The sequence below is a fragment of the Haliaeetus leucocephalus genome, unplaced genomic scaffold (genome assembly GCF_000737465.1).
Source record: "Haliaeetus leucocephalus isolate CR32 unplaced genomic scaffold, Haliaeetus_leucocephalus-4.0 Scaffold295, whole genome shotgun sequence".
Classification (NCBI taxonomy): Eukaryota; Metazoa; Chordata; class Aves; order Accipitriformes; family Accipitridae; genus Haliaeetus; species Haliaeetus leucocephalus.
Genome location: NW_010972731.1, coordinates 1,991,389 through 2,008,555, shown reverse-complemented (window position 1 = coordinate 2,008,555; position 17,167 = coordinate 1,991,389). Strand labels below are relative to the sequence as shown.

Genomic DNA, 17,167 nt, shown 5'->3' with positions numbered 1-17,167 from the left:
TGGTGACAGCGCCCGCGAAACGGCCGCGGCCGCTGCCCAGCGGCCTAAGAAGGTGACGTCAAGGAAGGGGGATGACGACAAGAGGGCTCAGGGGTAAGGAATAAACCCCGTGCCAAGTACCTGCGTATCCCAGCACTGTCCCCGTCCCCTCGGGAGCTGGCACGCCCGAAGGATGGCACCTCGACCACCACGGGGTCACAGCCGGGCACCGGAAAACCAGCAAAAATGCTTAATTAACAGCTGCAGCAAACGAAGAGTCAGAACAGCAACGCGTGTCCTCGAGCTGGGAGGTGTCACGGCTGCTCACCCCGAGCCCCAGCTGCTGGCTTTTGTTACTCCCACAGACCCCTGCACGGTTCTGAGCGCACACCGGGACACTTTGCAACCAAATTAAAGGACAAAGCTAACAACAGCGAAGCGAATAACCTACCCAGATCCTGAAGAGTTCTCTCTCGTACTAACAAGCACAGATCTTGCGCAGCCCTATGGCTACAGCTAGAATCAGGCTCTGGTATTTCATTATGGGGACAGACCTTGGTTTCGGGCAACTCTGACCAGCAGTGGGATACTCAGGGTAGTACCTGAGACACCGGAGACTGCAGCGTCTTAGCATACACGCTCTGCAAATAAAAAACACTACTCACATTCAGGGTTAGGAATGATAACCACCCCTAACTAGGGGGATAATGATGGTAAACTAAGTTAGAGAGGATAAATGGCTTATCAAGACAAAACAAAAACTTCGACAAGCACCAAACCCTCATCTGCACCAGGCTGGAGATTAAGCTCTCACGAAACAAGCAGAACTAAGTCAACCATTGCTTCATTCAGTGATTATGCCCCTTGTAGCCTTAAAAAGTTCATATTTCAATAGAGCAAACAGTGACATTAACCAACTCGTCCTTACTACAACTTTTCATCCGGTCTCAGGCTAACAAAACTTTAATTCAGGAATTAAAAAAAAAAAAAACCCAAAACATTTTCACCATTTCATAAAGTGTTTATTGAGGATGGTAACACAGGATAAATCATGCAACAGCTCAGTAAAAAAAGGGAATCATTTAAAGGATAAAGAATGGTAACTGGTGCTGCTGATTTTGAAAAGTTTATAAAAAAAATACTAATTGTCCAAAAGTGACATCAAAAACCACTTGAAGCTGAACATGGAAGTTGCTTATAAAGCATTCATTAAAAAGAAAATGTAGATATTGTTTAAAATGATCACCTACAGATCACTGTAATCAACAACTTACAAGTCTCCCATTTCCATAGCTGCAATGGCGTAGCAGGGCTGTACATCCAAGATATTTAACCTTCATTTCCTGAACAAAGAATACAGTCACAAACATTTGCCACTAAGCAACACAACCGCATCTCTTGCCCTTCACGACCCGCGCTGCCAAGTGCTTTCATTATTGGGATTACCTTCCCAAACATCATGGCAAAACAGGAAAGGGCCCATCCTTGTGGCCTCAAGAGATTTCCTTATTGTCCTCTTGCCATCAGCCTGTTTTAGAAGGGGAACAACTACAAAATGTGTCTGTTCCCCTCCTGGCACCAACATATATTTTAAATGAGGAACTCCATGTCAGCAGATGGCACAAAGACTGGGCACCAGCACATCACATCAAACATCGGTGGTTTCAGATTTAGAGTTGACGTATATTCACTTTTTGGAAAAAAATAAATATAGTGGAATGAAAATTGAATCAAAGGGAAAGAACAGATGACTACCATCCATCAAGGATGCACATATCTGTGCACTAAAAAAAAAATTTCAGTCATTTCAAAGAAATTATTGAAAATTAAAAAAAAAAGTTTGCACTTGTTCCTGGTCATAAACAATCTCACAAAAATCTCACTTTTGGAACTATTCCAATTGAAACCATACACTGAATTTATTAATACAGTATAAGTTTCTTTATGTAAAAAATCTTTATACATAGTAATAAAAAAGATAAAGGCAAGATGCATCAAACAGAAATCTGCTGGTTGTTTTTCCTCCGTTCTTACAGAGCCGCTGATGACTACCTGCACTATAAAGAGCTGTGTTTCTGACTTTCTGTCTCAAGCATCTTCGCCTTTGCTTGTGATAAGGATTGTTCTGTCCAAGCATCCAAAAGGACAGATGCTGGTGATGGTTTTTTTGGCACTTACGCTGGCAAACTGAGCTTCTTTCCCTTGAGTACTGTAAGGAAAAGTAGAAAAGAAAACAGTTAGCAAAACAAAGATGTGATCTAGGAGAAGCACACAGTTAAAACCTCAAAGGGACCAAAACCTATCACGCAGAGTCACTCTGTTACAAAATGGGGGCACTGCAGAGAGTCCTCCCAAGCTTGCCTCTCTCTCTTCAATACATACTGGTAAAACTATGATGAATTAACAACTATTCCAATCCTGCCCTCTTGTGGCACCCTGGAATTCCCACTTTTCATCCTCATAGGACATACCAGTCTATGACTGTGGTTTCTTAAGAGAGTTATGACTAAAATAACATAGCTCCGTATAGCTTTGTAGTTATATGATGGAAGCCGGAATGTGAGTGAGGGCAGAATTACTAATGCACCCAGCAGAAATGACTGCTTCTACACTTGGCGTAAACAGAAGCATCCAAAATCCTTTGGACTCTTAAGGTACTTAGAACACTGAGAAAGGTGTCTGTAAGCATGGAATCTGCACAAAACAGTGTACGTTGTCAGGAGAAGCATGAGGATCATGCTTATCGATGGAAGACAACAGCAACAAGTATTTAGCCATACTTATTTTAAATTTGTCAACTAAGTTCATCAGACCATTTATACATTTATATTCTATCCATACTCAAAAACAATCCTCAGAAACGCTCCACACTAGCAGAAAGTATACTTGATAAATCTATCAAGGAGATTTCAGTGGTAATTTGCACACAGAATTAACAACATAGCAATCTCAATATAGCAGATCCCTACGAACATGTTAATGGCTACATTCCACAACCTGAAGCTGGAAGTTTTGTACCACTTACCTTTTGTAACATACAAATAGAAGAAGTCACAGTAAAGAACGGTCTGGACCACACCAGCAACAACAGCTATGAGGTCAAAAAATCCCTCAAAATAGTAGCGCCAAATCCAGTTGACTAAGTACAAGGCACGGTACAGACCCAAGAAGAAAAGATAGTGAGTAGTGATGGTCTCTGCTTCCCCAGTTTTGCTGATCATAAAAAGTTGAGGGAGAATAGCAACTGATTCAAGATAGATGGAGAAGGTCCACAGTATCTGAAAGGAAAAAAAACCCAAACAAACCCCACATGTATATTCAACTGTCTTACTGATAACAGAAGCACAGAACATATTTGACTTGGCTTGACTTTTCACTCTAACAATGTTATGAATAGGTACAGTGTTGTGGCAAACTATCCTTGGTACAGGAAAAACTAAGTGAAAGCTTCATAATCAGCTGTGGGACAGTACAAGGGAACAACTCTCTTGGCAGACAATGGACTCTCCAAACCAGCTGTCCAGTGAAGTGGCAGGCATAGGTTTCCTCGTGAGGAAACTCATGTGCATCCTTCAGTTCAGGATTCACAGTACTATGAAATACAGCTTACAGAACTGGTGCTGTGAAAAGCTGCAGGGAAGATGAAGTCCTTTTTTCCCATTGTCCTGGCTTCAGCTGGGATAGAGTTAACTGTCCTCCTAGTAGCTGGTACAGTGCTATGTTTTGAGTTCAGTATGAGAAGAATGTTGATAACACTGATGTTTTCAGTTGTTGCTCAGTAGTGTTTAGTCTCAAGTCAAGGATTTTTCAGCTTCTCATGCCCAGCCAGCAAGAAAGCTGGAGGGGCACAAGAAGTTGGGAGGGGACACAGCCAGGGCAGCTGACCCAAAGTGGCCAAAGGGGTATTCCATACCATGTGATGCCACATGTAGTATATAAACTGGGAAGTGGGGGCAGGGAATCGCTGCTCAGGGACTAACTGGGTGTTGATCGGTGGGTGGTGAGCAATTGCACTGCGCATCATTTGTACATTCCAATCCTTTTATTACTACTGTTGTCATTTTATTAGTGTTATCATTATCATTATTAGTTTCTTCTTTTCTGTTCTATTAAACCGTTCTTATCTCAACCCATGGGTTTTACTTCTTTTCCCGATTTTCTCCCCCATCCCACTGGGTGGGGGGCAGCGAGTGAGCAGCTGCGTGGTGCTTAGTTGCTGGCTGGGGGTAAACCACGACATCCACGTTCTTCCAACTTTTTTAATCTATTGATTTAAGGAATGAGTTAATACAGAACAAAATAATGCCTCTAAGTGTTGCAATTAAAATTCCTTTACTCCCTAATAAAATAATTTGACTCTAACAAATATAAAAATGCAGCTCAGTCCACTTGAAAATAAGCACCTAAAGTTATTCTCTATTTTGTGGGAAAAATTACCTGTTTGAACTCTCTATAATTACATTTTTAATATAATTTTTCTGATAGGAAAACACATAGCTGCGTTTCAAAGACAATGCAATTTTTTCTAATACTCTAGACCATTTGTGATTCTACAAAATTTAAGATGTATTATAATTCCTTTTGTTTTCACCAGGTGGCACCAACTATCCTCAAACTGCATTCTGGGGCATTTCTTTAACAAACATAACAAAAAGAAGGATACTTTTGAATTAATATAACCATCAGAGTGTACTGGGAAGAAGTTAGTCTTCTGCTTAGTAAAACGATCAACGTCGATCATAATGCTAGTCTCCTGAAGTGCCTTAAATTTTCACAAAAATCTACACTGTAAAGATGCATTAAGGAAACAGGATTAGCCTGAACCTACTAAACATAGACGTCTTTCAAGCATTCTTCAATCAGCCTAAAAATGCTCATCTTCATGTTCTAAATATTTTAAGAGAAAAAAAGTATAACCTCCTGCCCACAATCAACTCACCTCCAGAGGAGAGAAGTCATGATTGACAAGAAATGAGAGTCCACCAACAGGAACTATCAGAAACTCCACTCTGAATGTATCATGGTTTCCATCATAGGTGGCCTTAAATTTCATGTAGATCAGATACACAGTGGCATACGAGCAAGCAATGTAGATAAGCTGAAGAGCAAGGAAAGAAAAAACAAAAAAACAAAACAACCCACAGAGGTTGCATGATTAGATCAAACTCACTGAACAAAGATATTCCCAGACACTAAGAGGAGTAAGTGCTGTCTTTTTTTTGGTTGTTTGTATTATTTGTTTACATGCTTTTGCAGTTCCAGGCTACGTAGTGGTATTTTAACTTTTCTCAGCAGAGTAGTAATTCAAAACCAATGACTCCGGGCTCTGCTGGTTTTGTTGCTCTAAAGGCATCACCTTGCCTCCAGTTGAAGTGAGTATCCAAAGTTTCTTTAAAGACCCTTTCCTGAGTAGACAGAACTAAGGAACTGACTGGAGAAGGAATACCCCTTCTGCTACTGCAGGGGAAGCACTGGCCCAAAACATTTAGGTTAAAAATATGCACATGAATACATGCAATAATGATGGAAGGGATCTATTTACATTCAAAAAGCCTGGGAGTGGTGTAGCTCATGGCAATTAAAAACCTATTCAATAAGCCCCATTTGGACTCAGCCATTTAACATACCACAAATTAGCTGATTTGATTTAGACCTTTAAACATCTCTAAAATCTGAAGAGTGGCAAGTGGACAGTGTTCTCCACCAACCAACAGGCCATAAAACCTGCACAACTAACAGACTGCTGGAAGCACTGAACCAGAGTTTGGTTTCAGTTTCAGCTGCTGTCTAACGTTAACATTTTTAATTGTTATGGTACAGCAGACTTCATAGCTATTCCCCGTGGAATAGGCAAATAGCCTTATTTTACAGATGAGAAAACAGAATCAGAGAGAATACATGACTTCCTGAAGGTCAATCTGCCATCATCAGGACAGAGCTCTTATTGTCCTGGAGACAACATAGTACAGTGGACTAGACAAATAGTTTAGCTTCTGCCTCAGTTTTAACACAAAGATTAAATATTCCAAACCATTTATCACATTAAATATAGGTTCTTTACAACTGCAAAGTAACAGATTAAAAACCCCACTGTTTGCAGATGTTACTCATCACAAACAGCACTGCTCACAAACACAAAATGCTACAAATACTGTATTAAGGAGCTCAGAATCCAAAGACTCTTTACTACACTAGCATCCCAGCTGACTGGAGATAAAGGACCAGAGGACAGGATATCAGATAGAGGGAACCCCTACTACAGGTGTAAACTAGTCGTAGTTAGTACAGTCATAGAAGACAACTAAGAAAGTGTGAATGAACCCCAACTCCTTATTAAAGATTTCTTCATGAGAATTATAATGTGTTTTGGGACACTCAGAAAGTTTTCATTTTAAAGATATCAAAATAAAAGAACGGTAGAAAAATGACTGCAGAGTGCACCAGCAAAAATGCATCCAATACTCAGATACAGGTAACAAAGAAACTATAAGATACAGGATGCTACAAATCACAAAAAATAGCCTGCAGATCATTAAGAAAGGCAGATAGTGAGAATTTGGATGTTTTCTGTATATATTCCTGGAACACAGAAGAAATTAATTTTCCTAAATATCTGATGATCACTGCCAGACAAATACAGCAAGTTGGCACCTGTAGTTTAATTAATATTTCTCTAAAAACACTGAAGACAATCCTAACTCTACAGAAATTAACAGGGTTTTTTTCTGCAAATTACGGCATTTTCCTCAGATTAGAAAGTTCATCTAGTTATGCTCTGGGTAAGCTTATTTGCATAATAGTTCCTGTTCTCTATAACTGTATAATGTTATATACTCCTAAATATATGCAGACAGAACAAGAAGCTGTGTTGAGACACTCAAACAGCTTTGTCTTGGCACTGCAATAATGGGCTGAAAAGCCAATTATATCTAACAGTCTCTCTAAGCAGTAATCTTTGAAACTGTAATAGAGGCTTCCATTTTGCAAGTCAATACTGGATTTGAACAGAGGACCACTCTTTCATTACTGGAAGGACCCAGTTTAGTATGAGGTTGAACATCACAAGTGTCATTTCATGTATTCATTCCTTTTCTGGGTAGGAGGGCTGCAGAACAAAGACATGGTCATGACCCTGAATCACAACCAATAAATAAATTGCAAAAAACCCAAGCTGCTCCTTCAGTGCACCCAACAGTAGCTTTCAATATCCTCAGAAATTACATAGGCAAAAAAGCTTGTATTTCAAGAATATTTTACTTAACATCCAGTTCTTCACCTACACTGTTAATATTAAAACTTAAGCACACACGTTTGACTTGTTAGAAGGTAACAGTGTGAGTGAGCTTAAGATCTAAAATTTTATTTTACAATATTATTCCCCTAATTCTTCAGTACATTTTGCATTATTGACTATCTAGTCTTTCCTCTTGGCAAAGTTATACTGCCCTCTGAACTGAAGTTGAAAACCATCAAGAAAATCCAAGAATAAAGGAACTGGATTAAAAAGCTGTCTGCTCTGGTGCCACAAACATGCTGCACTCTCCCAGTTTACCGCTTTATTTTCTTTTACTCAGCACGAGAAATGGCAGGAATAAATAAGAAATAAGAAAAACATTCAGTAGGCAAGCAAACAGGGTATAATCTGATGGAAGCTACATTCCTAAAAGTATACTCCTGTCAACTTTTGATCAGCCTCTGACCAGACACTAGCTGCAATTCTGACAATGCATTTTGAACACTAATTTACCTTGTAGGGGATAAAAAGAGATTTGCCTAAGATCTAATGTCTCAATTAAGAAACAGAATTTATTTGAACCATTTTCCAAAAGCTTTTCATTTTCAATAACCAAAATGGCATTTGTTCTAAATGTCACAGTCCCCATACAAACAGTTTATAAAAACTGCATGTAGAGTCTAGAAAAAAGTAGGGGTTTGAGTCCATTCTCCACATTCTTTATCTAAAGCCCATCCAGAACTTATTCTGCAATAACTGTGCAGTTGGCTTATTTAAAGAGGCTTTTATTAATGAAATTATGCACTCTGCGTACAACATTACTAGCTTTTCTAACTCTTCAGTATACTCTACCTTCATAGATGTGTTATACAATGAAATGAATGAAGTGAAGAGGTCCAGATAACGGGTAGTGAAGACCAGTGCAAACAGAAGCTGGCTTTTCCCAGAAATACCTAAAGTGATAAAAGAAATAATTAATTATTCAAAAAAGTCATGATGTGCTTTAAAACACTTGATGCCAAGGATGAGAAAGGATATATCCTTTATTTCTAAGCAAATTGATTACAGAATTAGGACAAAATCCAGGCTTCCAAGCTGTACAAACAGAACTGTAAGTTCATATATCTCAGTAGTGTGAATGTAAGTTACCTTGTACTGGAAGAGGTACTAGCACTGCACAAGATTTAGAAGCTACTCACAGCAGATAGCTTGCAGATGATATTTTTTGAAACTACACTATCTGTTCTGCATTATCATTGGGCACTATGCAGCAATGCTGCAATAGCTTTCAATTCTCACAGTGCTGTCACATGCCTCAGTATATTCTTTAGATGCTGAAGAGCTGGAAAGGTACAAGGGCAATAGATACTACAGATTCAGTGATAATCAGAAAGTATGCTAGCACCAATAACGTGATTTTAAAGGAATAAATCGATTTTAAAACATAAGGTAATTCAATTCAGAAACTTAATTGACCACACAGTGGGGGGAAAAAAAATTACCGAACAGTCAAAACCAAATGTTACTATGTACCATAACAAAATAAAAAAAACAAGAGAGAAGCAAGCTAAAATGAGAGACATCTACATTGCATTGCAAAGTAACTTTTGATTTTAGGCCAAAGCCCCAACATCAAAATATTTGTTTGTACTTATTAACTTCAGCCACTAGAGCAGAGTTAGAAGCATAAAAGCTTTGCACAGTCAACCACTAAAAGCTTCTGAAAACTGAGGTGAAGCATCGCTACGTAATACTGATGTAGTGGTGTGTCACAGCAGAGGGACAAAACAACCTAGCCTGCGCCTCTGTCTTGTTATTCCAATTACTCTTGTTTTCAGTCACCCAGGGTAAAAATATTTGAATCTGTTCAGCTAAGCATGCAAACATTGTTCAAAAAACAACAGGGAAAAATATTGTCTAGGAGAGGGTTATGATGCAAGGCTGAAAATCCTTGTTCCTTTATACAGGGATATTTCTGAGAAAGGCTTTTATTAACAGTGCCATAAAGCAATTAGAAGAAAGGCTATCTGCTACAGTTATTGAACTCCTTTTTCACTCTGGCTTAAGAAACATTGAATAAGCTGCCCCAGATGAAGGGACTTTATGTTTATACACAAAATACAGGAATGGCTGAAACAGTAATAATTATAAAGGGTTCTTGTTTGCAACTTTCATATGTGAAATGTCTAGGAGGTGAGCCCCATGTGCTACCTGCAGAACAACCCAACTGCCCACAAGCAACTGCAGTACAGGAAACAGCAAATGCCTCAAAACCTACAGTTGTGCAAACTGTAAAACTATAAATCAAAAGCTCTAAATATTTTTAAAAAACCAAAAACAAACCCAAACACACCCCACCCCACAAACCAACCACTTCCCAAAGTTTAGAAAAAAAATACATTTGACATTTCTTGAACTATAACTGTGTTGCCAAGTCAGCCAAAGCAGCGCTCTCAGTTGTATCCCAGGTGTGCTCACTGACGTTACAACCCCAGACAAAGCCCTGCTCTCATGCCAATAAAACCTCTCAGCTAGCAACACTGTCCTAAGGTCAGAACCTACAGGACAAAGAAACCCACCTGGACAGATTACAGTACAGCATCACACTACAGCACAGAGTTACATTAAATTATTTAGCGTGCTATCTTCTTTTAGTAAATAACTGCAAACCGCAAAAAAAGCATATAAGATACATTAATTATTGATAATGGCTATAAATTTGGATCTGGATGTATTGTCATGTAAATACAAGTAATATACCTGACAAATTCTTCTAAGCCATTGCCAGCCTCACCCCCGCTGCCCCAACCCAAAAGTTGTAATTTTTATTAAGGCTTTCAGTATTTACACTGAATTTTGAATCTTTAGAACAGTCAAATGATCCTGAAACACATCCTAAAGCTAAGCTGAAACTCATTTTCAAGTCAAGTAGGCTAGACTAGGCAAGGTTCAAAGTTTAAACTAAAGACCTATACAGAGACAGCCAAACTGGGAGAATGCAAGATCTATACCACTAGCAAAAACAGGGGGAGGAAACAGGTAAAAACTATGCTGTATTATGTGATGCATTTCAAAACTTTAGGAGAGATATCAATATACCTGCCACAGCACTGACCTTGGCTCACAGTTGGTAATTGCAATATACTGAGACTACACTGCCGTTATTCTCATCCTTCTCCCTTTCCTTTTACTCCCACAAACATTGCTTAGTTCTTGAGCTAAACACACACTTTTTTTTTTCTTCTTCTCAAGCTCTGGGCCCAAATTTCAAAGAGTCAAACCTCTCATTTTTGTTTCATCCTCAGACATGGAAAAACTCCAACTTCTGCAGTCTAGCTTAGCTAAAGCGATGAAACTTTAATTCAAAAGTTCAGCTGATTTTCACAGCCAGGGAGGAGAGCAGAGCTAAAATTGTAGTACTTCCTCATCAACTTCATCTTCCTATTGTGAGTTAGGTAAAGAGCGATAGGAAGCAGCAGAGGCATTCAGTTGGCCTGGCTGTGGAGTGTGTGTACACTACTTACTATGAACTGCACATCACAACCATAAAATCTACAAACAGAAGTTTTTCTAAGGAAAGCCAGCCCATGCTTTGTCATAGAAACTTCACAGACTTTTAAAAGTATTTAATAAAAAAAAGTGAGTTTGTTCAGTATGAAGACCACAGAACCACAACTTCTTTGGTTCTGCTAATAAAATACTAACATTATGAATCCTGTACTTTCACTTAAAAAACCTCAGCCTAACTCTAAACACAGATTTGTCAACAGAGAAAAGCAAAGTTTTCCTTCAAAGAGAAGGAAAGCCTACCTAAAGCAGCATTTTTTGAGAAAATACAGACAAATTGGCAACAGCCAATAGCAAAATACTGTCTAAAGTCTTCAGCATAGCATATGATCTGGTCCATAGTAGATACATAAACAAAATTATGAGACAGAGCTACGTTACCTAGCAAGAATATTACACATTTACCATTGACACTACTTTTTTAGAGTATTCAGCATATAATTTGACAGCCTTGCAACTGCAGGTCACCTTTAACACTTGACAAATGACACTGAGAAAAGCAAATACATTTTTAGGCAGTAATTCACAGTACAAACAACCTGATTTGGCTTGGGATGGATTAGAAAATAGTCTGAACATGACAATGTTTGAAAGCACAGGATTCTTCAAGTCTCATGAATTTCCTAATTATGACATGAAACCAATAATGGAGTTACCTGCTACATTCTCCACAGGTCCTAGTAATTATTTTTGAGCTGTCATCTGGAGTGGCAAACATTATTCCAAATTCTAAATTTGGAAACTCAAATAACTAGTCATGCAAAAAATTGTTTCCCTTCCAGCTCTAAAATCATGACTTGATTATTAGGAAAAAAAAATACTAAGTTTGTCAAACACTGAAACCACAGACTGCTTCATAATGCAGATTATCCTAGCCTCACCTATTTTCCTCAATTAGAGGAGTCACTTCTATGGAAAGAAAATGGGGACTGATGCGTCTTCAGAAAACAGTAGGTTGCAGCAGAGGTACACATGCTGTCTCCCTCTCGTTTCCAGCTGCTTTTACAGGCCTCTGAGCTCCTCTTGGAACAAAGGCCTCAGCCACACACAGATGCAACCAGAAGAGAGGAGTCGGCACCATGTGGTTTGCCAGCTCTTAGCAGATCACAGCCTACAGTTTAGCAATCAGTTAGAAGCCTTTATTTATTTCCTAAGCTTCTACTGCTTCAAAAGTGCACAGTTAAAGCAGCAGCTGGTTTGCCCACATTTCCTTAGTCACCAATAACCATGAGTTATAAGTTTATTTAATTCATAAACTGCTCTAATATACAATGTACAGAAATTGGAGAAAGCCTGCTCACAAGAGGCATTTAGCAGCTGCTCACCCTTAATCAGTAACTATTTAGGGGTTACCATTGTGTATGATTTTACAAACGTATTTTATGTGAATATATATTTATGAAGTTTTTATTAGTAGAAACCACAATTGACAACAACAAACCACTACATGGAACAGGATGGAGCCCCCAGAATAAAATCCCATGCTCCTTTGAGGTGCTCTTCTCATTCTAGACAAACTTGTTAGGCCTCAGACACTCACCTCATAGAAGTAACATGGATCTGGATTTACTCCTAAGGACTCAGGCAGAACTGGAAGACACCAAAACAACAACCCCAGACAAATGCATCCTGTTTCTTTTTTTTTTTTTGCTCAGGAAAATGAATGAAGCGGACGTTTTCTACCAAAAGAGTCCATGTCTGTATGTTTGTATTCAGGGATACCAGCTAATTTGGTAAAGGGAAGAGCTGAGGGCCCTATGTAATATAGGGCCATTTACTTTTCTGCATTGGAGAAAGCAGTACCAAAGATAACGATTGCTATGAGTCTACTTTCTTATGAATAAATCCCTAGTAAGAGATCCTCAAACACAACTGACTCAAGGAAAACAACATCAGATCACTTTTTAAGCAGAAAGATGGGACTAGATTATATTGCACTATACTGTGTAAATAACCTCACAACCAAAGATCACTTAAGAATCTCTTGGCTAAAACCCTATCTGAATTTTAGCCTTGCACTAGGATTTCTTGTTTTCCTTCTTCAGACAGCAAGAGATATTTAGTTTTTAGATCATTAACTCTGTTGTTGTTTGTAATCTTGACTGCATTTCTCAAGGAAGGTAGAAGACAGAAGAGTTGCAGAAGGCCAGGCCCTCTCCTGCCAGATCCAGACAGAATTCCTGACCCACTACAGCCTGAGCCAGGAAAGTTCATTAGGAAAGAGCTCTTGTGCTCCATGACCTGAGAAACAATAGTTCTGCGCTACCGTTGCATTTGGACCGTGGAGTCATTTGCTTGAGCTCTTTCGTAAAATTAAGAACAGTTTTAAGTGTGTTTAGAACCAAAGCTATGCATTAACTAGTTTTTCTTCTTTTGCGCTATCAAGTGATTAGCAAAAAGTGACTTGACATGAAAACATACAGAACCTGTACTTCCTTTTACCTGTAGAGCAAATCTCTTTCATTTCCTCATTCTCAGTTCTTTTCAGGTTGCAGCTTAAACTAATTCTTCACGCTCTTAACTGAAGACTTTACAGATGTATCTGTTCAAGAGCGTTAACTCAGTATTTGAATGGTATTTCATGTCAGCACGTGGTAAACCGATTTCAAGAATAACCACGCTTACTAATGAAGGAGAAGCTCACCAGAGAGAGGGCAAAGTCAAGCTCACAGTAAAACCCCAGTCCACAGCAAAACCACTATCTCCAGGGTCGGTGGCCTGATCCATGTAACGCAGAGCACCGAAATGCCCGTTTTGAATTACAACTCCTAGTTTTCCGAGAGAAATCAGCTATGCTGCAGTTATAATTGCAGTTGCAATTCCCTCCAACCACCACACCGTACACTAGAAGCAAAAAAAGCAAACCACATCACACGGAATTCGAGCAAGCACGTACAAAACACGGGAGGAAGAACAAGCGTTTCTCACCCGGGCTGGCAGAGGAGCGGCGGGAGCGGGGCTTCTCCCCGGCGCTCGGCCCGGAGGGCGGCCGGGACCCAGCTCCCCCCCCCCGCCACACCTCTCCCGCTGCCACGTCAGACCAGGCCAGGATCTCCACTGAAAGCCTATTCACTCCAGCCTGGAACCTCTCTCCTGCAGCTTCCTACTGCAGCTGGTCAGGCAAGCAAGAAAACACCCCAGAAGACCGATAAACGGCACGAATCGCGGTTTAATTCCTAGCGCAGCGAGAGCGGAAAACAAAAGCGAAGAAGAGGGCGCGTCAGTCAGCCGCGAATGCAAACCGGTGCGCGGGGGGGGGAAAGGGAGAGAGCGAGGGAAACTTCAGGATCTGCAAACTGCAAGTCAGCTACTCCCAACGCTGCACCAAAACCCGCTTCCACGCACCAGAGCGGCCCTTAAAGCTGCCCAGTAAACAGGCAGGCGGAAGGCTGTGCGCTGTCAGGAAAGGCGAGAAAATAAGCTCCATAGCGGCCCGGCGCGGGGAGGGGACAGGAGGGGAGGGGAGGGAGGCTGCCCGCCCCGTGGGGGACGCATTCCTCCCCCCCCCTCCCCAAACCTGCCTCCCCATTCATTCGCTCGCCGCCGGGCAGTTACGTAAGGAAGGAGCGACCCTCCCGGGCAGCGCCGAGGTGGCGGAGCTCGGGGACCGAAGTACAAATAATAATGGCAACCGCTAAACCTTCGTGGAATCGCAGCTCCCACGAGTGCGGGGCGGGGGGGGGAGGGATGCGGCTTCCCCCTTCCTCCCTCCCGGCTGCCCACCCGCTTCCCCACACCCTGGTTTTGGAAGGGGGGCGAGTTCGGAGGGAGGTCGGTCAGGACGAAGGCTGAGCCCCCGCCCCCCCTTCCCCCCTGCGCTGAGGGGAGCGATCGTCCCTTTTCACCTGCCCGGGGCGAGCTCTGCCCTCCCGCTCCGGGGGCCTTCAAGGGGCGCCTCGGGGGACGGGACGGGACACACAATCCCCCCCTGCCCCGCCTCTCCCGGCTTCACCACAGCCGCCTCCCGGGCAAGTGGGGCAGGCGGGACCCCCCCCCGCGCTGGCCCCCAGCCCCCCCACCGGCTCGGCCGAGCTCTCCTCAGGGAGCGGTCCCCGAAGGGCGGCAGAGGCGATCGCAGCACACCCCTCCCCCGCCCTCGCCGCGGCGAGAAGGCGGCGATGGCGCCCAGCCCCCCCCAGCGAGGCTCCCCTCAGCCACCGCGGCCCGGAGCTGCCCCGGCCGGTCCCGCCGCCCTCCCCTCGCCTCGCCCGCCCAGCGGCCTTCCGCACGCACCCGCGCAGGAGCGGCTCTTCCAGATCTTGAGCAGCAGGATGATGATGGCCGCCAGGTGGGACAAGTCCCCGGTGAGGCGGAAGATGTTCATGGCGGCAGAGGCGGCGGCGCAGCCCGGAGCCGGGGAGCGAAAATGGCGTAAGCTCAGCGGGCACCGAGCGACGTGGCCCGGGGACGTGGCCAGACAGCCACCGCGCCCGGTGCACCCTGGGAAACGGGAGGGAGCGGCCCCGCCCCTCCGCCCCGCGCCGCCTACCCGCCGGGGGTGGCGGAGTCGTTAGCCCTGAGGCGAGACCCGTCCCCTCCGTCCGGGGCGCGGGGGGGGACGACACGCACGGCCGCCCTCAGCCCTCCTAACCCCGGCGCTGAGAGGCGAGCGGCCCGGGGACGGGGGCCGGGCCCAGCCTCGGCGGGGCCTGGGCTCCCCGCCGGGCCCTGAGGAGGGAAGTCCTCGCTTCGGGTCCCGGGCAGGGTGTCCGGCCCCGAGGGCGGAGTAGGCCACGGTCCCCTTTTTTTTTGCCTTAAACTCTTCAGAAGCCCTTTCGGATGAATAAATTGGGGATTCTTTTGTTAGCGGGCAGTAAGCAGAGGGGAGCGCTGGGCAGGCGGGAGCGGCTCCTGCGCGGGGGAGGCCCCCAGCGCCGGGCGGGTGCCTGTCAGGGAAACAAGGACCCAGGACGAAGGGAGGAGAGAAGCTGCCCTGTAATTCAGCCGTCAGACGTTTGGCTGGTTGAGCAGTTGATGTTTGATAGCTGTCGTCATGCTTTGTGAAAACGAGCAATTGACTCGATTCGTGTTCGGTAGCCCAAGAGAGTATGCAAATCTTCCAAGAAATAAAATAGCAATTATTCCTTGCCGACAGTAAGGCTTTGTGAGTTAGCATGCTGCCGCTTTGTAGTCCTGAATCCCTAAACCTGAAGGAGGGCATCACCATCGTAGCTGTCCAGTGTGCAGTTCAAGGAGGTACCTCCTCTTAAGTGGTATTCTAGTAACTCTCCAATGCTTTGCTTTGCTATAGCATCTCAGAAAGTGTAAGTTACTTCTTAAAAAATCTCGGTTTACATTATTTCACGCCCCGTTTGAGGAAATAGCGCAAGGACTTCACGGTTACAGAATGGTGTACAGAACCACGTACAGAAAATTTCCAACAGCAGAAGGTTATGTTTTGTTTGAAAATTTATGAAAAGGATCCTAACTGCAATCTTTCATTTTCTTGTTTAAAACGTAGCATAAACATTGAAATCCTTAAAGGGCTCACCTATTCCCTGAAAGAAAAGAGAACTGATTAGTACCTCCTACTGAGTTTATCTTTTTTTAATAAGTACCCACAGTGTGACAGAAACAAATTTAGTTACTTTCAGTGATTAGGAATCAAAGCCTGTCCTCTTAAATCACTGTCTTTACAAGTACAGCAATACAACCTCTTGACAATGTCCACAGTATCTCTTAGCTTATGCTTAGAATGGTCTAAGAGGTTATATGTTACATTTGAAAAGTTTAATAGCTTTGAACTCTAGTAGATTAATTATTTTAAACAGATACTGAATAACTTGTGGCATCAAATAATGTTTGATGTAATTACCAGTAAGTTGCCTACTTGAGGACGCGTTAGGGACCCAAATCCAGTACTCGGAAAATTTGTACTAAAGACGACAGCGTTTGACAGAACTCCCCAGGTCCATGGTATAGACTGCAACAGTGGGGGAGAAAGTGCAGCTATGTAAGTACAACCTCTGTGGTTGCAATGCAGTGGCACTTCCATCACTACATACAAGTGTAACAGTAAGGTCTGACAGTACAGTTTATGTCTTAGAGCACTGGCTGAACTAGCTGGATTAGCTGTTTGACACAGGCTTGATTGAAATATGTACATTTAATATGTCAGTTGTAAAGAATTCTAAAAGGATGAATACTGAAATAAAAGTAGCTAATAAAACCACTGACAGATGCATATCTGGAATCTATTTTAATAGATACATTAAAGGCAGAAAGCTGACATCCCTTCTCTCTCAACCCCTTTCACAGTTCATGCAGGATATAGTCAGAACTTGTTTGTGATCTAAGTTGTTTTCTGACATCTGATTAAATATTGAAACATGTCAGGCCCCAGTTAAACATGACCTAGGGCAGCTTTAGCTTGTGCATCAAACCAAC

General features: G+C 42.7%; 1 protein-coding gene across 1 annotated transcript; it reads right to left on the bottom strand.

Moving 5' to 3' along the window:
* Positions 1 to 979: 979 nt before the first annotated feature.
* On the bottom strand, positions 980 to 15,215 carry KDELR2 (KDEL (Lys-Asp-Glu-Leu) endoplasmic reticulum protein retention receptor 2). The gene is made up of 5 exons (XM_010570206.1): positions 15,014 to 15,215; positions 8,066 to 8,166; positions 4,919 to 5,077; positions 3,005 to 3,257; positions 980 to 2,188 (listed from the first exon to the last, which is right to left on the bottom strand). The coding sequence occupies exons 1-5, from the start codon at positions 15,102 to 15,104 to the stop codon at positions 2,154 to 2,156; spliced, it is 639 nt and encodes a 212-aa protein (XP_010568508.1). The 5' UTR covers positions 15,105 to 15,215; the 3' UTR covers positions 980 to 2,153.
* Positions 15,216 to 17,167: the final 1,952 nt, after the last annotated feature.